This window comes from Aethalodelphis obliquidens, unplaced genomic scaffold (genome assembly GCF_003676395.1).
Source record: "Aethalodelphis obliquidens isolate GAN/ISIS:26980383/991018 unplaced genomic scaffold, ASM367639v1 scaffold2, whole genome shotgun sequence".
NCBI lineage: Eukaryota > Metazoa > Chordata > Mammalia > Artiodactyla > Delphinidae > Aethalodelphis > Aethalodelphis obliquidens.
This window is the reverse complement of record NW_020837946.1, coordinates 49,933,489-49,957,981: the sequence shown is the minus strand read 5'-3', so window position 1 is coordinate 49,957,981 and position 24,493 is coordinate 49,933,489. Positions and strand designations below refer to the sequence as shown.

Sequence of the window (24,493 nt, the reverse complement as noted above, 5' to 3'; positions counted from 1 at the left end):
AGTCAGAGAAGTAATATAAATAACAGCTTCCATTTTTCAAAAGTAATTTGTTACACAAATCTGCTAAGTGCTTTAGGAGATATTAAACTGCTTCTTAAGATTGGAATTATCACCATTTATTTATTTTTAATCTATTTTTAATTAGATTAATTAATCAATTTATTTAATTTCTGGCAGTGCTGGGTCTTCGTTGCTGTGCGCGGGCTTTCTCTAGTTGCGGCAAGCAGGGGCTACTCTTCGTTGCGGTGCGCAGGCTTCTCATTGCGGTGGCTTCTCTTGTTGCAGAGCACAGGCTCTAGGTGCACGGGCTTCAGTAGTTGTGGCATGCGGGCTCAGCAGTTGTGGCTCACAGGCTCTAGAGCGCAAGGTCAGTCATTCTGGCGCATGGGCTTAGTTGCTCTGCAGCATATGGGATCTTCTTGTACCAGGACTCGAACCCGTGTTCCCTGCATTGGCAGGCGGATTCTTAACCACTGTCCACTAGGAAAGTTCCTATCACCACTTTAGAGATAAGCACAAAGAGACCTTAAGATGTTGAATGATCTGTCCAATATTATTCAGCCAAGTGGAAAGACCAAAATTCAAATTCTGGTTTGTTGTCCATCCTCTTAACCAGTATACTACCATCATAATGGAAGCCATGATAAGACAAGTAATGCCCATTTAGAGACTAGGAACGAGTAAGTTTTCTTACCCTTTCTTTCTGACTCCTGACTAAACCACAGTGCATGTGTCAAGAGCCTCCCCATCCCCATCCCCATCCCCAATACCATCACCCCACCCCCAAAACACATTTATGTTTTCAGGAAGCTGGGACTCCACTAAAAATAAAAAGTACAGTTATTTTTATAGCTAATAACATAATGAAGTTTTTTAAAAAAGTGTTGGTAAGTCTGAATCCTGACATAGTTCTAAGACAATGTTTGAATAAATGAAAGTTAGCTAAATTAAATCATATCAGTTAGGTTCATTCACTCATCATTATTTAGTGCCTCTTATCTGCCAAGCACTAGGGATAAAATGGTGTCTAAAAACAGACTCTAATGCTGTATCTCTGAACAAACCTTACTGCAATGACGACACCTTTAGAGTTGCTTTATTTTGTCTTGCCTTGAGTGACAGTTGTAAGCTACTTAAATAAAAAATATAATTGCATAGTATTTGTAATACTGTGCTCCTTGAAAGAGGAAATAAACAATATCTATAATACAAAATACTCCTCTAAGTCTGAAAGCTTAATTTCAAATTATTTCAATAATGGCCTGTATCTAAGTCCAGAATCCCTATATTATTATTGTGCCACTCTACTCACAATGTCTTCATTCTTAGGGCATTAAGATCTAATTTAACATATACAGGACAGTAATTTATATCATTTCCCCCTTAATTTGGGAATCAAGTCCAAAATTTTGTACTAAAATGGACAATAAAGAGGAAAATCCCATAATGACACTTTTGTGCCAGATACTTTTACTGTGTAGGAAGAAAGGGGAAGGGAAATTAAGTTTTCTAACTTTTAGAAAAAAAAATTTCTTAAGAAAAGTTTTAACATACACCTGAATATTAGCTTTTAGGATTTCTTGGGCAAAACAATTTTTACCTGTTGATAAAATAAGGAGTTTCTACTATTTTCTCCATCCAGGGAAATAACAGATTTCCCTCTATATGCTCATAAGAAACCTATGAGAAACAAATCATAAATCCATTTGACAGTTACACTTTCAAAATAATGGAAGATATCATGTTATAGGCAAATTAGATAATCTCTCAACTCAGAACCGCTTTCCTTAATCTAAACTAAATAAGAAAGTCTATAAAGTCTATTAAAATATATAGCCTGGCACATATTAGACACTCAATTAAGTGTCTGTTATAATTATAAAACTGGATGGCTTTTATTCATATGAATTTTACTTAATCAAGCTGCTTTGAAGCGTATAGGGCATTTAGTTCAACACCATGACCCAGGAAAAAAGCAGAATCACATTCCTTGGTACAGACTCTCCCTAAGTCCAGAATTGGGGGGGAAAGTTTGTAAGTTTATAACTGGTCACAAAGAGGCCTAAGCAAGACAGTAAAAGTGACTCGACAGAGTGCAACATCATCACTTACTGAAGCCATGTTAGGAACCAATCCTGCTATTAGTCGGCACTGCCTTCCTTCATTGTATACTAGATATCTATGTGCTCCCAGCTTCTACTGGATTTCGAAGTATAGGAGCTGGAAGCAGGAGCAGTTACTAAAGAAACAATCAAAAATCAACATTTTTTTTTTTTTTTTTTTTGCGGCACGCGGGCCTCTCACTGTTGTGGCCTCTCCCGCTGCGGAGCACAGGCTCAGCGAACATGGCTCACAGGCCCAGCCACTCTGCGGCATGTAGGATCTTCCCAGACTGGGGCACGAACCCGTGTCCCCTGCATCGGCAGGCGGACTTTCAACCACTGCACCACCAGGGAAGCCCAAGACTGGCTTTTTTGTAAGGATCTATTTTAGAAACTTGAAAGCAAAAATTTTGCTGAATTTTTCACTGAAAAAATCTTAATTTTCGTGACTGCCTTTTCTGAAATTGGGGACAAGTGGTGCTTGTATAACATAAATCAAAACAAAAAAGTGCTAACCAGTAATCTTCTTGATCCCTGAGATAAAGTAAGCATGTTCTGAAGCACATATTTATACAATGGCCCAAAGAATAAGAAAAGAGTAAGGAATAAGAAAGAAAAAAACCAACTGTGATATCAATACTATTTCTTCAGTGTGCTTTAGTAGCCAGAAATCTGCAAGCTCCTATCAATACGAGATGCTACTGTCATTCCCTGTCCTTAAGCTTCTATTAACTATTTCTCTAGAATTAAATATAACAATAAAACTAAACTCCTCACTTCTCATTTCCTAACCTAAACTGGCTAGGAACTTCTCAAAGGATTTCAGCAGGCCCAAATCAAAATAAGATCACAAAACTTCACAAATACTCAAAAACTACGCAGTGCTTCAGGAGGTTAAAAAAAAGAAAAGAATAGCATTACATAGAATAGTTGTAAAGACCATATGACAGAACTCAGACTTTGCAAACAAAACAACCAGAGTACATTCTACAAGTAGTCATAACATTCAACAACGTTGTATAATTGATTTTATAGGTTAAACATAGAATTATCACATGACCCAGCAATTCCACTCCTAGGTATATATCCAAGAGAAATAAAAAACGTATGTCCACATAACTTTTACACAAATATTCGTAGCAGCATTATTCATAATAGTCAAGCAGAAACAACTCAAGCATTCATCAACTGATGAATGGATAAATAAAATGTGATATGCCCACACAATGGAATATTTTTTGGCAATAAAAAGAAATGAAGTACTGATACATGCTACAACTTGAATAGACTGAAAACATTACACTAAGTGAAAGAAGCCAGTCAAAAAAGACATGTTATTTGACTCTATATAAAATCTCCAGGATAGGCAGGCATACAGAAAGCAGATTCATGTTTGCCTAGGGTTGGGGGCAGGGGAGGATGGATGTTGGCAGGAGTGACTGCTACTGGGTCTGGACTTTCTTAGGGGGATGATGAAAATGTTCTAAAATTGATTGTGGCATTGGATGCACAACTGTGTGGAGATACTAAAACCCACTGAATTGTATAATTTAAATGGGTGAACTGCATGCTATGTAAATCATATTGCAATAAAGCTGTTATTTAAAAAATCAATTTTGTACTGCAAAAGTTAAAAAGGTAAGTAAAAGTATTAAAAAACAAACAAGCAAAAAAAACCCCCCAACAGCATTATTGTAAACAGCTTGCCCAGCAAATCAAGAACAAAGATTCTCTATTTATTCTTTAACAAAAAATTTTACTGTTATGAAACAGTGAATATATATTTAATCAGATCTTGCTAATTTTCTAAGAAAATGCTCATTCTCACACAGAAATTTACATATATATGTATATAAATTAAACTGAAAAGATTCTCTGAAGAGCTCATATCACAGAGATTTTGAGCCATGAAAAAGAGAAGTGTATATGAAATTAAACATAAGACAGATTTTATTATAAAATCTCTTTAATTTAGAGTGAGTACATAATCTCTCAGATGAGTTAGCTAATTAATGTCAATAACTAAAAAAGAGTTCTCCACACAAATAACAGTGTTCTTAAGGATATGTGCTTTGAATCACTCACTTGTAATCAGGAACTAATTGTGATACCCTAATATACCAATGATAAAACACAATCTTCTGTGAAACAAAGAAAGACTTCTATTAACCCATACTCACAAAAAACATAAAAACTTTTTAAAATTAATTCTTTAAAAAGCACTTTATCAGATGTATTTTGTTAATTGTGACTGGTATTTTTCCTCTATATTAAAATATTTTTAAGTGAAAGATGAATCAACAGGCTAATACAAATCTTCAATGAACATACATGATTTGAGGAAACCAAAAGATGACAAAATATTTCTTAAGCAGAGCTTCTTAGAAGTAGGGAAATCACATGTAAGAGGAAATTTCTAGACTAAGTTTGTACATTAAGAAAAAGAGATAGCAAGAATTATAACATAAGACTATCAAAGAAAAAAATAAAGGAAAAAGAGAAGACATGCAGAAAGACTCCAAGTCAACAAAATTTAAATGAAAAGGCCACAGCAAGGTGAAAAATAACTCCAATTTCCTAAAATTAGTTATTCATAGCAGTTATTATAAGTAATTACCAAAAGATATGTGAACATATTGGGAAGACTAAATATTTCAATAGAGTACTATGAAAAATTTTCCCATCAGAGAAAAGTAATATGGGATAATAAAGATCCTAACACCATCAGCTTGTTATATTATTTTTCAAAAATGTTTTTCTCAATTATAAAAAAACTAGAGAAACAAATACATTTTAAAGCTAAACACAGCTAATTACTAAAAACAATACAAGCCCTATGAAGACATTTTCTAACTTCAAGACAGTTAAGTCTATGACTATAAGAAAACACTCCCCAACTAGTCATGCAAATATTTGAAATACACATGTATCTATTACCTTACTCTTTGTTGCAATTTGAAAGGTAATAAGTGTATATAAGAAATTAAGATCTTATGTTTTCTATAATAAAATGGCAATGTAGCTCATTTTTTTTCCAGTTTAGAGATAAGAATATTATCTCTAAAAGCCCTTAATCAATGTATGCAATTTGTATGTCTAAATATAAAGTAGATAAATAACAGCTACTTCAAGCATTATACTGACCACTACTTCCAATACAGATGGCTAAAATCAAGTAATATAAAAATTTAAATGACTTACATTGTTGTTGCGGGTTTCTACAGCAGGGAATTTTCTGACTATGAATTTCACAGCAGATTCCAGGTTTTTGTCAATAAGGTAGGATGGTTTTGCCTTGGGGTCTCCACAAGCCTATAAAACAACAGTAATAAAAGTGAAATGCATCCTTCTTCTAAAACCAAGGAATAATAGCAAATCTGTAATCAGAAATTAAGGAGATATTTGTTTTTGGTGAGCAGGTGACAAAATGAATAGGCAAAGTGCAGGGATTGTCACAGCTGAAATATGCAATGGGAGACAGTACAGAGATGTTCTTCTACTGAAAAAAATGCATGGAAAGTTTCAAAGCAGTTAGCGCAGAACAGCAGTGAAGGAAAAAGCTCAAACCTAAAAAAAAAGAAAAAGAAAAAGAAATTCTTGGTTTGAGGTAGGATTGTATTCATTTGAAGCTATTAAAATATTACAAAATTAAATATTCAGTAGAGTACTGGAAATGTTTCTTTCTACGTGTTATATAATAAAAGCTTATGTTTAAATGTCTCTTCCAAAATGTTTTCCTCATTCACTTTAAACATTTTAATACAAGAGCCCTAGTTCAAAAGAACTGGAAGCTGCTAAAATTGTCTTTACAGCACTAAAGCTGTGTTGCCTGTTCCTCTGAACATCTGAGTTACAACATTGGTTTCCATCATACCAGCAGCACTTCAAACAATGAAATCTATACCTATTCTATATCTCTTAAACACAGAACAAATGGAAATGTTTACATTTTGACCACATCAGCAGTACAGCATTCTCTCTAGTAAACTGTAAATCATTGTACAAATGTAAGGTATTATTATTAGAAAGAACTTTTTATCTGAACTATGAGCAATACAGAATAATCTTCAATACTGTTCAGTTTCATTCTGTGACATTTAATTAACTGCTTTCTAGTGAGATGCTATTTCTTAGGGAATTACTAAAATTATAACATTCTTACTTAACTTCTTTTTATTGCATTTTAAAGAGGATGTGTCCTTTGAAAAGTTAACTATTATGTGTGAAGAAATACAGTTTTGCAATTTAATGTTTTTTCATCATTCACTATGGCTATGTTGTGGATTGCAGAAAGAGAAGTTATGAAACATGAAACTGATCTGAAAGCGGGCAAGCGGGCAGAGGGAAGGTGAAAAGCTTTGCAAACCTTCCAAACTTGTCCTTGCTGGGGAAGCATTGTAATAAAAAGAGAGAAAATTACTTGTAAACAATGATTGTCAAACTATGACACACGTTTCAGTAGAGAACTTATGCACTGCAGACTATGAATAACAAAACAAGATGAGAACTGTATGGTGCTATAATTTTAAAGGTATTTTAAGTAGCAAGTTTTAGTATACAATAGATTTATAGAGTTTATATTATTTATATATATTTAAATACTACTGTGTAGGTGTACAACCATGTCACTTTCTTGGTGCTCTTTCTAAATCAACTTAAAATAATACTAGAAGGAAAAATAAAGACTACATGCAACTATAAAAACAGGAACAAAACCATCAGTGAAATTTTACATACCTTAAAAAGAAACGGTAGCCAAGAATAAAAATAAATCGTTATTGGATGACTTTTGCACTTCAGCTCAAATTAAAACTATTTTTCAAATATCAACTAACTCCTTTCCAAGCCAAAGTATAAAAATCAATGCAAACATTCCTATATTTTCCAAATAGAAATAGGAATGCAATAAGAATTATCTTAATTCTCAAACATAATTAGATAAGAAATTTAGAACTTTGTAATCCTTAACCACACCAATAAGAGGCTATTTTGTAAATTCCATTTCAACATCATAAATATTAAAATATATCTGACTTTTCCTCAGACTATCATTTGCTTAAAATATTATTTCTCATAAATTAATCTTCCAATTAATCTACTTCCCCCAAAAATATTATACTATAAAGAATAACTAAGAACCACATAACTAAGAATTTGTCCCAATAGAAATAGTTACATATTAGCATTTCCTTATATCAATGATAAAATGAAAAGCAACTTTCATAAACATGCCTGAGGCCGTGAAGAATCCCAAAGTGATTCCAAATTCTTTTTAAATGATATGTATTATCTTTCATACTCTAATTACTTAAAAATTCAGTTATCCATCCTAACAATATTAGTGCAATCAACAAATGAAAATATGATAGACTATCACACCCATTTCCAATGATCACAAATTATGTAAGAATTTAATCAAGTAATTAAACATATATCTATATATGAATGGCTCTTCCTTATTACACTGAAAACATAAAGAATGGAATTTCATGGAAAAATAAATGGTTATATAGTCTTTCCTTGGAATTAATTTATCTTTTTCCACACTACTCAGTGAGCCATAACTAAACAAACTACACTGGGAGGCAGTATGCCATAAAGATTAAAAATACAGACTCTGGAATAAGACTGGCTGAATTTCAATTTTCATCACTTACTATCCATCGAACCTTGACTATATTACATAACATCTCCTAATCTCAGTTTCTTCACGTGTAAATGGGGACATCAGTACTTACCTCATAGAGTTAATTATGAGGATTAAAAGACAGATAAGCTATGTACAGTATTTAGCAAAAGGACTGGCACATAGTGCTCTAAAAATGTTAACTGTTGTTAATAATAGCTATAATTATAATTACCTAAGTAAAAGTCTCATATGAATAGTAACCACAGAATAGTCTTTATCAGAGTATACAGAACTAGTAATAATGACTACAACTCCTTCCCCCAATCACTTATTTCTTTATTTACTCCAAGTCTAAACATACTATATTTGTTTTACTTATAGAAAAAGATTAGCCTAGTAGTTAAAAACATGGATATAGGCTGTCCATGTTCAAATCCTGGCTCCTAACTGTAATATAACCAAGTGATTTTCTGTGCCTCAGGTTCTTCATCTGTTAATTACGTGATAATAATTACAATGTACACAAAAAGGTTTTAAACCCATTACATGAGTGTCTGTATGTGTGTACATGAGCAGAATTCTTAAAGGTATCTGGTATACCACAAGCACTCAAAAAAGGCCAATAAAAAATATAAGATTAATAGACACTATACGGAAGTACTAGGCACATTTTATTTTTTTCTGAAATCAACCTACTTGATTTATTTACTTAACACCCATACAGACACTTGCAAATACTCTGGCCAAAAAAAGTGCAAGAAAAAAATAAAACCCTACTAAAAGTACCTAGGTAATAACAGTATCCTCAGTTTATGGGTTAGAATACTGAGGCTTAGGTTAAGTAACTTGCCCAAGGTCATCTAGGTAAGTACATCTTGGCAAAGAGCCATACTGAATAATTTAGTTAAGAAGAATGTCCTACTATACTGAAAGAGTACAGCAAAATTCCAACTAACCACATGTCTTGTTTTATAAAGATTAATCTTCTTTCCCACTCTAACTCAAAAATTTCATTTTGATGACATTGAGGACAAAGGAATCATAAGATAACAACTTATATTTTAAGAACACAGCCTGCACTTGATACACCTAAAACCCTATCTTACTGCAATAACAATATTACACAAAATTAATCTTTCATTCTTAAAAGTAACGCCCTTTGAAATAGCAGATTTAAGAAAATGATATAGACTACTATAGTTATCAATTCATTTTAGACTAATACATTCCAGAAACGCTACCAAAAAGATTGAATCAAAAGGTTTAATAAATTACCAATTCAATTAAATAAAACTCTTGAGTACTTCTAACCTGCAAACCGCCGCCCCTGCCCCCCACCCCCAAAAAAAGAAAAGGTGAGTAGAGGGCAAAACTGTGTCTAAACCCCTGAATCTTAATAGCCCTACAATAAAAAGTTTTTTGCATAACTGGCTAAAAGGGCTATTTCACCAGACAAAAAGGAAACTATATCTGAACTACAGAATTTTTTTAAAAAGCACCACACTAAAACCTTATGTTTTACTTTATCTTGACTCAGCATGATTTCATAATGCATAAAATACTATAATTTAAAATCCCAGAAGATCTAAAGCAAATTTAAATATTTATATACTTAAATTTCCAGTTTTCAGAATTGGAACTTTATTTCCCATGAATATTCTAATTATCTTTAAATTCAACAAAGTTAAGACTAATGTGGCAGATAAAATTACACAAGTGTTAAAGGAAATACTGTTAAACATAATAATTAACAACTCTTGTCTCTAAGTGGATCACAACCCATATGACCTTAGGCAAGCTGCTTAACCTAAGCCTCAGTACTCTAACCCATAAACTGAGGATACTATTATTACCTACTTCATAGGGTAGACTGTTCAGATTTTTTAAAGACAAAATGCACATAAAGTACTTATTTCAGGTGCCTGGCCCACAAGTACTTATAACTTTTAAACAATTCTATTTTTTTAAGTAAAACTTTTCAAAACACCTGGATATCTATAGTGAGTTCCCAATTATCAAAATAAGATTTTCCATGTAACCAATTCAATGTCAGTATTGTCAATTCAGTATTTCCTAATTCGTTTTTTCACAAAACACAAATATAACATTATTACCCAAAATAAAGAACAAAGATGTTTCAAAGAACCACATAATATTCTATTAGGGGCACAAAATAAACATCTTTGATTAGAAACCTCAAGATCAGACTTTATGTAATTTTAAATATGACTTTAAAACAAATCTTTCTGCCAATCTACCACCAAAATTCCTTCCCAAGGCCTTTCCTCAGATTGTCTCAATATAGATTACGTACCACAGCTTAACTTCATATGGTTAATGTTACGTAGTTTTTCAAAAACTGCCTTACCACAATGTTAAAAAAATATATAGATAGAGATAGTCCTCTCTCTATTCATAAGAGATTAAGCAACAATCATTAAAAAGGAAAACAATAAAGACACAAGAGTAGAGAGTAAAAGGAACATTTACTGGGTAGCTGTTGCGTGCAAAACACCTTGGTTTAGAAATTATCTAAACCATCACTCAACAGAGAGGAAAGGAGCATCTGAAATTCAGTGACTTGCTCAGGGTTTTACAGTTACTCTGAGTACCCAAAGATTCCAAAACACTAAAAACACTTATTTAAAAACATATGCTTCAACTTCCCTGGTGGCACAGTGGTTAAGAATCCACCTGCCAATGCAGGGGACACGGGTTCAAGCCCTGGTCCAGGAAGATCCCACATGCCGCAGAGCAACTAAGCCCGTGCGCCACAACTACTGAGCCCACACGCCACAACTACTGAAGCCGCGCACCTAGAGCCCGTGCTCCGCAACAAGGGAAGCCACCACAACGAGAAGCCCACGCACCGCAACGAAGAGCAGTCCCTGCTCGCCGCAACTAGAGAAAGCCCATGCACAGCAACGAAGACCCAACACGGCCAAAAAATAAAATAAATTTAAATAATAATAATAATATAAATAAATAAATAAAAACATATGCTCCCATGGACTTCCCTCGTGGCACAGTGGTTAAGGATCTGCCTGCCAATGCAGGGGACACAGGTTTGAGTCCTGGTCCAGGAAGATCCCACATGCTGCGGAGCAACTAAGCCCGTGCACCACAACTACTGAGCCTGCACGCTGCAACTACTGAAGCCCACATGCTGCGACTGCTGAGCCCGCGTGCTGCAACTACTGAAGCCTGCGTGCCTAGAGCCCATGCTCCGCAACAAGAGAAGTCACTGCAATGAGAAGCCTGCGCAGAGCAATGAAGAGTAATCTCTGCTTGTCGCAACAAGAGAAAGCCCACGTGCAGTAACAAAGACCCAACACGGCCAAAGATATAAATAGATATATAAATAATTTTTTAAAAAAATAAATAAAAATAAAAACATATGCTCCCAGCTCAATATCAAAAACACAAAACCCAATCAAAAAATGGGCAGAAGATCGAAACAGACATTTCTCCAAAGAAGACATACAGATGGCCAAAAAGCACAGGAAAAGATGCTGTACATCACTAATTGAGAAATGCAAATCAAAACTACAATGAGGTATCACCTCACACCAGTCAGAATGGCCATCATCAAAAAATCTACAAACAATAAATGCTAGAGAGGGTGTGGAGAAAAGGGAACCCTCCTACACTGTTGGTGGGAATGTCAATTGGTACATACACTATGGAGAACAGTATGGAGGTTCCTTGAAAAACTAAAAACAGAGCTACCATACGATCTAGCAATCCCACTCCTGCACATATATCCGGAGAAAACCATAATTCAAAAAGATACATGCACTGCAATGTTCACTGCAGCACTACTCACCATAGCCAGAACATAGAAGCAACCTAAGTGTCCATCAACAGAGGAATGGTTAAAGAAGTGGTACATATATACGATGGAATATTACTCAGTCATAAAATGAACAAAATAATGCCATTTGCAGTGACATGGATGGACCCAGAGACTGTCATACTGAGTGAAGTAAGACAAAGATATGATATCATATCATATGATATCAAAGATGTATCGCTTATATGTGGAATCTAAAAAAATGGTACAAATGAACCTATTTACAAAACAGAAAGTCACAGATGTAGAAAACAAAGTTATGGTTACCAAGGGGGAAAGGAGGGAGGGATAAATTGGGAGACTGGGATTGACATATACACACTACTATATAAAAAATAAATAACTAAAAAGAACCTACTGTATAGCACAGGGAACTTTACTCAATACTCTGTAATAACCTATACGGGAAAAGAATCTAAAAAAGAGTGGATGTATGTGTATGTAAAACTGATTCACTTTGCTCTACAGCAGAAACTAACACAATATTGTAAATCAACTATACTCCAAAAAATTAATTAAAAATACATAAATTTAAAAAATAAAAATATATGCTCCCAAAAATGTATACAAAAATAGTTCCAGGGCTTCCCTGGTGGCGCAGTGGTTGAGAGTCCGCCTGCCGATGCAGGGGACACGGGTTCGTGCCCTGCTCCGGGAAGATCCCACATGCCGCGGAGCAGCTAGGCCCGTGAGCCATGGCCGCTGAGCCTGCGCGTCCGGAGCCTGTACTCCGCAACGGGAGAGGCAACAGCAGTGAGAGGCCCGCGTACAGCCAAAAAAAAAAAAAAAAAAAAAAAAGTTCCCTTCTTTCAATACCTCAGCTGCTCAAAACTTTTATTGGAGTAATCACTATTAAAGGAAAATTCCTATGATTTCAATAAGTTTTATTTTTTAATTTCTAGTCTAACTCAGCAATAAAACACATTCCTTTGCCAAAATACTACAGAACAAAACGATTTCTTTTAATATAATAACTTAATTGAAAAGACCATGAACAAAATCCCAGGGATCAGAGTGAGAATGCTATTTTTGAGAGCATAGGAAAGAAATTAACCTCATCTGAATCATATCAGGAAAGAGGAGAAAAATACAAAATGTAACCAATTTATGCTAGAAAGAGGAATTTAACTTTTACTCAATAAACAAGAAATAATAAACCTGTTTTAAAGCAGGCTTTGCAAAATTGAAGGCATAAAGGGACAAAGATTCTCCCTTGAGTCTTCAGCAAATTGAAATTAATGCCTAGAGGAAAAATGGACCCAATAAGATCATGGACCATAAAAGGAACTTGTGTATAATTCTTTTATTTTCTAATTTTAAAAATAATGAAATACGGTGTGAAATTTTCCAGTAAGTATTGGAAAATCTATCAAGACCAAAACAAGCTTCAAATTCTATTATTACTGATTAATTTTCCATTTTTTCCCCTCATTTGTATCACCTATATTTTGCCCAACCAATCTGCTTTCAATTTCCCCCTTGAGCTGGGGTAGGTGAAAAAAAAAAAAGGAAGGAAAAAGAAGTAACCCACTTCTACAGTTTGGATTAAGAAGCTTGATAGGAAAGTATACTGAAATTATTAGAAATGCTTTAGAATTAATGTAATTTTATACATTACCTCTTAATTAGAGTCAACAGTAGCAGATTTAAAGGTATATAAATTATGATTACTGTTTCCTAAGCACAGGTTCTGGGAAAACCATAAACTTAAGAAATATTTCAATGCATTATATATTTCAAAATTCACTGTTAAACATTTTAATGACTCAAATAAAAGTTACTAATTACCATTCAATTCTCAAGAAGATGTCTATGTCCTTGTTCTCAAACATTTTTCAGCTTCTCATATACAGAAACATTTCAGTTTATAAACAAAGGCATTCTGTTATAGTTTTTTAAAAGTGTTATATCTGGCCACATTTTTACTACTCTAAAGAAGTTGCTCTTTAAAGGACTGCTGAGAAACATACTTCTGAAGTACAAATAGTTATTTTGTATTAGCAGTAAGTAGATATCAAACTATAATATCAGACAGTAAAAAGGAATAATTAAGAAATGTTTCCTAAAGGTGGTCTTGAGCTGCGTTAATAGAAAAAAATGAACACTTAGTAAATGTCCACTATGTTTCAAGCCCCAGAAGTAGAACTAATAGCTAACATTTATTCACTTCTTACTCTTGTGCCAGGCACTACACTAGCACTTTATGTGAATTAACTCATTTAATTCTCAACCTTACAAGGCTAATTAAAGAGTATTCCACAAATGTGGGAAAACTGGAATATCTAAGATTGCAAGAATTAGAATCAATAAGACTAATACGGCTTAGAAAACCAAAAAATATAACTTGAAGCATAAGAGAAGCTGAGAGCAAATAAGTACCCTATAGATGGTTTTGCTAGTATAGGGTCTACGTGCAGCTTAGCATTACAGAAATTTAGTTATCCCCAAAAAACAAAATTAAATCATTATAGCGAACGATTATCAGAAAAAGAAATCAGAAGTATTAAGAAGTTACACTTTACTTATTTTAGTGGTTCTTAACATCAAAACCACTTCAGGGGCTTTTTCTTATTCAGTAGGTTTGGGTCATGACCCAGATATATGTATTTTTAAAAACCTTCTAAAATGATTATATTGTGTATCCCTGACTAAGAACCACTGGTCCCCTCAATTTCTAAATAAAGAAACCCTAATTCAGAAAGACTAAACAACTTGTCCAAAGTTAAAAAAAAAAAAAAAAAAAAAGGATCAGAGCTTTACCTAGAATCTAGCCCTCTCAACCCACAGAATATGCTACAAGTATGGGAAAATAACAGAGAAGTTTAGAGGCTATATACCAGCAAGAAGGACATTAGATATTACTAGGGGATTTTATAACTTTATATTTTGTATCTTTATATACTCCACTGAAAAAATGTCTGAAATCTTGAATAATGACTGGCTGGCTACTCCCTGTCACTGCCCAGCTAAAGTTTCTATTCGTACTTCAAAACCAAGCACAAAAGTCACTAACTCTTGTTCCCATCTCTCCCAGACAGGAATCTTTAACTCACTTTTCAAGACACCCACAACCACACTTAAACACTGCTTTTTAGTTAGTTATCTATACATCTCTCTCACCCACTACAATATGAATTTCTTGGCATTGGAAACTGTATCTTAATTTATCTGTTTCCCTAGTGTCCAGGAAGACATTCAATAAATGAAGAGTAAATGAATGAATGAAAAGGAAACTCCCAGTTTTTGGTACTGACTAAAAGAATAGTTCATGTGACTTATAAAATAGTTTTAAAGACACAGGTTTATTACTGTCAAATATCTAAAATAATCAACTGTGCAGTAAGAAAGTTTTTCCAGTACAGGCTCTTTTACTTAAAACAAGAGATTCCTTTGAAACCTTTAACCCATTATATATTTCAAAATTCATTATTAATAATGTTAAAGATTCAAATAAAAGTTACTAATTACCATTCAATTCTCAAGAAGATGTTTATGTCACTGCAAGTGGAATTGAACAACATAGACAAACTAACAATTCAAGAGCTTATTAACTTATTTAAGTAAAACATGTCAGTACAATAGTATGTGACGAAATGATTAAGTAGGAGATTCTCTCATCACTGTCAGATTAAGTAAATCAAAATCTAATAATTACAGTACTGCAAATTTTTAATAGGATCAAAGTTAAGATTTTACATTTACTAATAAAGACAATATTAAAAACAGTCAACAGAAAAACATGCCTTGGGAATAGAAAAGAATACTGCTATTTTTGTAAACTCCAAGACAGAAAGAAACACACTTACTGGTTACACTTTCTTAATTGCATTTCTTATAATTCATGCAGGGTTTTTCAATGAAAAAACTGTTACCATTTGACTTCAGAAATCAAAATATAAAATGAAAAAGTATATTTAAAATCTCAAAATTAAAGATAGAATATCTGCAATGAGGAAATGATTGTATGCGTCCTTAAAATTAAGGAAGATAAATGCTATTTCACTGTTTCTTTGAGCTTACACCTTCCTTCCTGCTTTATATATATTCTACCCCCAGTTTAAAGCAAAATTTCCTGTTAGTTTTCTTAGTATTACTTGTATGGTCAGTCCTTTCAGTTTGTATATTTTAATATGTCATGAACTAAATATTAGAAATAATCACAAAGGAAAAATGCATATAATATGAAATGTAAATACAAAATACATGTTCTCAAAAATGCTAATAAACTGAATTTTAAATTTCCTAATTCTAAACTATTTCTCATTTTAATACATTACGAAGCTAAACAGAAGTCTTTAATAATCACTGGTATACTGATAATTATGATCTCAATGATCTTTTCATAACAAATCCGTACAAAGTTCATACAAAAGTAGTCTAAGAGGAAAATTATTTCTGTAATATAACTGCATATTTCTTTAAGGTTATTGTGTGTTCAAAATCTAATTATGTCTACCACGAAAATTTCACTAATGACTATAAATCTAATGGCAAGAATAAATTAAGAGCTCAGACTTAGGGGTTAAGAAAGAAAGGTGCCAATCCAATTCTTATTTTTTAAAGTAAGAATTGGGCAAATTTAATTCTCCAAATTCAATTGCTTTATCTATAGAATAGGTACCTACATCACAGATCTATGAAGAAAAAAATTTTTTTTAATTTAGCATATAATAGAGTCTCAATAAATAGCAGCTAGCATTACTTTTATTACACCTTATTTTTGTTGAACAATAAAGAGATAAAACTATTTAGTTCTAACACATAAAATATACATCTACTGAACGTGATCTGAAATTATTGTTAGAATTTTACTTAACAGTAACACTGCTAGTAAATTATCAAAGAATACAAATTAAATTTTTAATCATCCTAGCCAGTTAAGGACAAGAATTTTCAACACTGACACACTTTCTCATCTGGCTCCACTCATTTTTAACACATTGGATGTAGCTAGATAAATATGTCCATCCCTGTAATTTTCTTAAAATATAAGTATACTAGCAATAGATTAAGAACCCTAATTTCATTGATATATAAACTGTACCATGCTGCTTCCTCAATTTTATTTTTGGAAAGAACCTAATTGAATCATAATACAAAATATGCATGCACATATGTCAGCATTTGTACAGAAAATTGTTTAACTATATACAGCTTATTTTTAAAAGTGGGAGATGAGCAGGCAGAGAATTTTTGAAGTCATGTTTGAGTTTTTGACAATAAACCTGTATTCCTTTTATAATCATTAAAAAAATTAATATTTAAGTTATCTAACAATTCCACAAAGGAAACACAAGATGGATAATCTACCCCTGCCACTTAAAAAAATAATTTTTTTTCCTATGCAATTTTTCAGTGACCTTAATCTCCTCAGCCTACCATCCAGCATAACAAGAAACAGAATTATCAAATCTTCATTTTTTACAAGCAGCTTCCTTGAAAGTTACAGATGTAGTAGGATTTGTTTATGTAAATATATATTATTTAAATACAGATTTATGAAGAGACTGTTTTCTTCTTAACATGTTTAAGGATCTTGATAATGAAATCTCCCTGGGGAAAAAAATCTTATGCATACTAACAATGTTTATTAGTCTACAACTTGCCAGAATCCCAATCTTTGGAACATGTTTCTGCTCCTGATCAACCAACACAGAAAATAAGGCCCTAAATGAAGAGAAACGTAACACTGAAAGGGAAGACTAAATCTGATTCCCCTCGCTTTACCTCGACTGCATCCTTCACATACATTTTTTTTCCTCCATTAGATAAGCAGATACCAGCTAAAGACTTGCAATTTTACACTACTATTCTATTAATTTCTTTCCTCATGAAATAAATTCATCCAAAATCACGGGGAGAAGACTGTGGGAAAAAAGTACTCCTCAAATAAAGAAGTAAAAGTACATTGAAACCTGCAAAAATACACCATTAAAAAGAAGTTTGCAATAGTTGGGTAGGTCTTTTCTCCTTTTCTATCCTTTAAAATTGAAGCAATAATTTAACAAGATGAAAAATATGAAAGTATTAACTGATACCTTTTGTTATCCGTTGTTATCAAGTTCATGTTGGTGATGGTGTAGGAAAAAATAGAAAAAACAAGAAAGAGTAAACAAGAAAAAAACATTTTTAAGGTTAGCTAAAATGTCTTCTGTTGGAATTTCGGCATATGTGTTTGCTAAGCAGTAGTAAATTATTTCAGAGAAACAAATGTTGCCCCAAAAAGTTACTGAAACTCCTAAACAAATACTATCTTAGATTCAGAGAAGTTTTAAACTGTTTTCACATTGTTATTATCTTTTATCTTCACAAAAACAATTCTGTAAAGTAGGCAGAGCACACATTACCATCCCTATATTAAGGAAAACTAAACTGAGCTCAGTTCCTGTTTAAAATAGGCCTTAATGTCTACTTGAAAGATAACATAATCAGAGCTGGAACAGACTTTAGTGTTCCTTTCACAGTTAATTTCCCCCCATTTTACAGATGAGGAAAAATGAAGCTCAGGGAAGTCAAGACACCTACCCAGTATTACAAATCTCTCAGAGACAGACTGAAACATTGGAAGGCAGGTCTCCTAACTTCTGGCCCAGTACACTTTATTTCCACCACCACACTGCCTGCCATGCCATAGTAGCAGATATAAAAGTAGCCTGAAAATGTTAAAAATCACTATATAAGTGAGTAGTATTATTAGGTCCAGAAAAGGGAAGACATATTTTTAATTTTAAAAAAATTAATTATGCAAATAAATTTAAATGTGAAACTATCTACCACCTTCACCTTTTTTTCCTAAAATCCTCCTTTATGTGTTCTTACATCCCTGATTAGACTACAAATTCCTTAAAATTTTCATAACCTGTACATATAAGGATCTCAAAAAATTTTCAATTGATGAAATTTTATTTAAAAAAGCAAAACATTTTCCAGAAACCATGTTACATTCCCTTAATAAGCATTAAAGCCTATTACTCTTGATTACAGTAACTTAAAAAGTTATTTTACTTAGGTCACTGAAGTATTTTTCACTGTGTATGCTCACTAAAATATTGCCATTGCAGACTTTCAATTGAAACAGAGCAATCAGATCTGATAGACAATCTAATGCACACATGCATTAATAAAAATGTGATAATTGACTGGCAGGCACGTATTATGCGGTAGAAGTTTTTTTTGAGGTATAAGAGATAGAGATTGAAAAGATTATGTGGTTTATACTGTCATAAAAATGTAAACAGCAGGAACCTTATAAACACATGGTAAACAGATCTCACTCACTTTTTTGGCAAGATTTTTGAACAAATGTTTCAATCCTAGCCAGCCAGGAAGCTATGCCAGCCTTTACAGACAACTCTATACAGGGCAAAAGATTCAAAATCCATCTGATGTATGTGTATGCAAAATCACACAAGGAGAGCAGAGCAAAAGCTATTACTATTAAAACTAGAGCAAGATTATACACATATTCATATATATGTTGCATATATATATAATATACTATACATAATGTATTCATCCTTTTCAACAAGTCCTAACTGAAGGCCTCATGGACCAGGTAGGACCCTAAGTACCAGTAATTCAAAAATAAGTAACACTGTCCCCACCCAGAGAGAACTCACAATCAAGCAAGGTAGAAAAATATTTCTCAAGAAATTATAAATGCGTTAAGTGCTGAAATATAACATTTCAATAATTCAAAATATTAGCCACTTGGATATAATGATCACATTCAACTCATTTTAAATTTTACTAGTTTAATAATACAAGAGCCTGGAGTTTCTCAAAACAGGAAGTGAAAAAAAAAATATGCTTTTGAGAAAAGGCAGTGAACTGGAATTATAAGCATTCAAATGCTTAGAATTTAGTCCAACCTTATTTCATTTATGAAGATGAAATATGTAAAGTTTGATTGTATTTATGCCATAAAAACGTTCAATGAATGCTTTAAAAAAAGGTATTTTGCCCAAATACCCAAATCACTTTTGATGTTACTCTCACTTCCTCTTCTGGAAACCATCATAACCATTTCCTTTAACCACAATACCACATGTCTAGAAACTTTTAGTAATGTTTGACTTGCTCGTTTTTTGCACAAAGGGCATATAGGAACCAATTTCCAAGTTTGTTAAGGAGCATAATTTCACAAAAAAGTTCTGGTCAATACAACCTATAAGTAATACTATCTAAAATTAAATTATTCCTAATTTACATAAATTTACAACAAAGGCTCATTGGTAAATGCAGAGGGCTTCTTTATAATGACCCTGAGCTCCTGCCACATAAAATGTAACAAAGTGAACAGGCTACTATCCCGATTGCACTGCGTTTAAAGTCAACCAATCCTCACGTCCAGGTAAGCGACTGGAACATAGCTATCTTTACACAAAATTTACCACTATTAAGCCAGGACAGTTTTTCCTCCTTTAGAATTCAGTGTCTACATCAAATTGTTCAAATAAGTCAGTTTTACACAACCCCATGTATGAATTTTTTTTAAATATTCTTTCTTCAGGAGTCCTAATTCACAAGGGCTACAACTCTACTGCTACGATTAAACTAAAAAGAAACCTTCAGGATGCAATAAAAAGCCAACAAAAATAATTACGAAGATATAACATCAAATACACATTGGAAACTGTCAGGATCTAGATTGCCACAAAAAATCTTAACTTTCTCTTTATCAAATTATTTAAAACTTTAACTTTGTCTTAAAAGAAAGAGGATTTTGGTCTTTCTTTCCTAAGATAAATTAATATTTGTTCTATCTTTACATCTATTTTTCTTAACTCCAACTCAGCCCCTCATTCCTTAATCTGCTGAAGCCACGTAAAGACTTTCAATGGGCCTATTAGCTAGATCTACTCAAATTATCAGAATACGCTATAAAATCAGCAGTAATAGCAACATATTCACAGTTTTTATTTTGTATAGACGCCGAACTTTAAGAAATGATGTTTTGGTATTATCAGACATGGTTGGAAAAACTAAGATGAGGAGGAGTAAAGAGGGAAGGGAGAGAAGGTTGTTATTCCTGTTCTAGTGACTCACAACCCAGAAGTATTTCAGGAGAAAACTGGTTCCACCCTCACTTCCCCCTCCTCTCCACCTTCAAAATGAAATAATTCCAAATCGTCAACACGCTCTCTAATGGCTTTTATTTGGCAATCTAAAATAAAATGGCAAAAGTGGAGGGGATGCGGGGTTCATCCTGATTAGCCATTCCCTTCCCACATTCCCACACTTAACAAACCCAAAACAGAAAACTGCTTCCATCTCCGCCAGGTTCCTACCATCCGACCTCAGTTATTGAACACCCAAGTTTTCCTATCCCCCTCTTAGACTCTCGCCCACCCACCCTCCTCTCTTTCCCGTAGAGCCCGTTCCGGGAGCCGGGGCGCCGAGGAGGGGGCGAGAGCGGCGGCGGCGCCCCTCACCCCGCGCCGGGCCGGCCGGATCTGGCCGCTGGGAGCGGGGAAATGGCTCCTCTCCGCCCCTAGCCGGCCCGCGAGCCAGCAGGAGAGGCGCTGGGACTCCGCAATAGGCCGCGGCGCATCCCGGCGACCCCGGCCGGGCCTGCAGCCGCGAGGCGGTGATTTCTGTCCCGGGAGCCGCCCGCCGCCCCCACCGCCCGGGCCTCCCCCGCTCTCCATCCCTCCTCAGCCCACCCGCCGCCCCCGCCGCGGCCTCGCCGGCCCGTGCGCACCTTCTTGATGTTGTAGAGGCGGGTGAGCATGCCGACGCCCCGGTCGTTGAGGATGGTGAGCTTCTCCGCCAGCTTCTGCTGACTGGGCTGCAGCACGGAGCGCGACATGGTGGTGGTGGTGGTGGTGCCGCCGCCGCCGCCGGCCGCCTCGCGCCCAGTCACCGGACCGCGGCCTCCGCAGCTACCTCTGTCGGGCCTCCTCCCCTCCCGCCCGCGACCTCCGCCTCAGGGGAGCGCGCCCATGGCCCCCGCGCCTTTAACCCGCGCCGGTGACAGAGCGAGCCGCGGCGGACGCCTCGGGGTCCCTTTCCCCTCAGCAGCCCGCGCCCCGGCAACCTCCTGCCTTCCGCCCGCCGCCCTTCCGTCCCCACCCCCGGCGCTCTCCGCCCCAGCCCCCACCGCGCCGCCTTCCCGGGCTCCTCCACTAGGTGTGGCGGCGGCGGCGTCGTCTCCGGCGGCTGAGAACGAGGCCGCTTCCCGCAGCCCGGGACGAGTGCTCGGTCACCTGATCGGCCGCGCCGGCGCCCCCGCGAGGCCGGACAGAGAACTGCGCCTGGGGGCCCTCGCCCTCCCCGCCCGGCTCCGCTGCTACCGCCGCTCGGGACGCGGCCTCGGCCCCACACCCGTCTCGACCCGGCCTGGCCCGCCCACTGCCCCTGAGCCCGGCAGGGCAGTCTAAGTCGGAACCTGATGAAGTCACGTTTCTCTGTTCGCCACACACCCTTCTCCTTCAAGTTCCCAAAAGTTGCCTTTCCACACCACCTCCCTAAAGAAACCACCAGAAGCCCGCGGGGAGGAGTGGGGCGGGGGCAGGGCGGGTGTTTTTCTGGCGAGTTTCTCCCGAGAGTGGGCTGGTGGCTCCATGCGCTTCTCCCTCCCACTGCTTGACAGACGTTCCCGGCTGAACACAGCAGATGTGCTCTGCGAGGCGGGCCTCGCCTCTTTTTCCCTCCCCATCCCATCCCGACTCTCCTGCCTCAAGGCAGTTCGTGAGAGAGGAGGTCGGAAGTGAGGGCAGCTCAAGTTCCTGAGATAATCAGAATCTGGAATTTGTCGACGAGGATCACCCTTCCGGAGAAGACGCCAATAGAAGAGGCCCTGGCATGTGGGAGGCAGAAAGAAATGTTTGCTCAATGAATGAAGGAACGGTCCCATTTTTTTTTCTGGCCTCCACCCCAAATCCCACCCCTTCTTGAGAGCATTCTACTTTTCCATCTCTCTTTTCTTTTTTCCTGATCAATTTCCTCCCAGTCACACCCGAAGGCTACTCCCTCTGGTCAAATATATTAGATGTGGTTCCAAAAGTGAGCAAAATTAAGGATTTATGTCATTGACTGGGGTGAGGAATTCCAGCAAAGAGGAGTCAAGCTGTTCTGATGGTTTTTTCGCCCTAATTTCCTCTGATATATTAATCTTTTATATTATATTCATTAATTTTAAGTGAATGACAAAATATTCTGCCACCTTCAGTAAACGACATTGTAAGAGTAAATATCATTTCATTCATCAAAACACTTTAGGGAAAGGAAATTTTGACGAATATCTTTTGAAACATTTTTTAAGCTAGTATACGTACAGTTCCTACAGAAATCTTCGTTTTAATATGCCAAGGAGAGAAAGGCAGTAGACGGACTGAATTTGATTTAAGAAGCTTTAAATAGAGTCCTAAGTCCACCAAAAAGTCCTACCTGCCTTTGTGCTTGGAATCCTATACACAGAACTTAACTTGAATGAAGGTTTTTAATGCAAACACCTCAGAGAGATCACCTATTGAGCTATTATTAGTCATTAGCACGTTGGGGGGGATTTAATTTATCTGGTTACATTCCAACCTGATAGTTTAAATATTAATTTAGAGGAGGTAAGAGTCTGGAGCCTGAGATAGTGAGAGCAGACCTGGGAAGGAGAGGTCCAGGGAGGGGCTTGGAGAGTAAAGATGTGCTCTTTTCAGGGACCACAGACAAATTTAACCAGAGGCAGAATTACAGAATCACACCAAAGAAAGGTTATATCATTTTCTACTTTTTCAAAACTCCTGTATAGAGAGAACAAGAAAATGGTGCCATATTAAAATTTGAACACAACTATCACTCAAGAAAAGCCACTGTCATGTTTCCATATGAACTTGAACATTTGTAGCTGCTTATAACTCAGAGTACCCAATAGAGGGAGAACTCTGTGGATTCTAGTCTCATTATAGAATTTTTATTATAAACAACTTTTAGACATATTGGCCCTAGATTGAATGGAACATGTCTATTCGAGTAAAAGATATTAGGTCTAGATGAAGTATTCACAATTCTTGCATTTCTCTACATTTTCCATCAAAAAGCATTTTGTTATTAAGAGCCAACCCTTTGGAAGTTTGACTGTATGTGTAGTATGAACTATACTGTCAGTGCTAAGGTTATAATCATATATTTTGCCATGCATGTATGATTTTATGGCAAGTGTAATTAGTATGTGTCATTTTATATTTCCTCTCAGTTTTCATACCATGTGAATCAGTCTATAAAGTTATTAAAAGAATTGCCCCTCTTGTAGATTTTTTTCCTGCTATAGTTTTCTGGAAAAGCATAACATTTTAAGAGTGATTAGGAAAGTTAAAAAAAGACATTAGGAAAGTAAGTTTTAAAAAGCATGATTGGGCTTCCCTGGTGGTGCAGTGGGTGAGAGTCTGCCTGCTGATGCAGGGGACACGGGTTCGTGCCTGGGTCCGGGAAGATCCCATGTGCCGCGGAGCGTCTGGGCCCGTGAGCCATGGCCGCTGAGCCTGTGCGTCCGGAGCCTGTGCTCCGCAACGGGAGAGGCACAACAGTGAGAGGCCCGCGTACCGCAAAAAAAATAAAAATAAAAAGCATGATTGAAGATTTTATTTCCCTCATCATATCAAGCACGCTCTTCACAGTTCCCTTCGTACTAAAGATTTTCAAATAGTTTCTCTTCAGTTAAGAGATTTCCACTGTTTGGCTCAGAACATAAGCATTCAGAGAGATTTAGAAAGTAGAAGCTTCATATTTGTAGTAATCATAGAAAGTTAGCTAGCATAGACCAGTATACCTTAAAAAATGTGAATTTTACTGTACATAAAGTATATCTTAATAAATCTGACTAAAAGTTCTATATCTATGTTTGAAATTTTATTTTTTTATTGAGAGAAGTATAATGGTACCCATTCTAAGGAAAGTAAACATTTGAAAATCCTA

At 35.8% G+C, this 24,493-nt stretch overlaps 1 protein-coding gene across 1 annotated transcript in view; it reads right to left on the bottom strand.

Moving 5' to 3' along the window:
• NCKAP1 (NCK associated protein 1) overlaps nucleotides 1-22,184 on the bottom strand; it is a 97,135-nt gene extending 74,951 nt beyond the window's left edge. Inside the window, exons 1-2 of the mRNA XM_027126517.1 lie at nucleotides 21,288-22,184; nucleotides 5,304-5,414 (exon numbers count right to left, since the gene is read on the bottom strand). Of these exons, the coding sequence (XP_026982318.1) occupies nucleotides 5,304-5,414; nucleotides 21,288-21,395 (219 nt within the window). The 5' untranslated portion in view covers nucleotides 21,396-22,184. The remainder of the gene's footprint in view (nucleotides 1-5,303; nucleotides 5,415-21,287) is intronic.
• Between the last annotated feature and the right edge of the window lie 2,309 nt (nucleotides 22,185-24,493).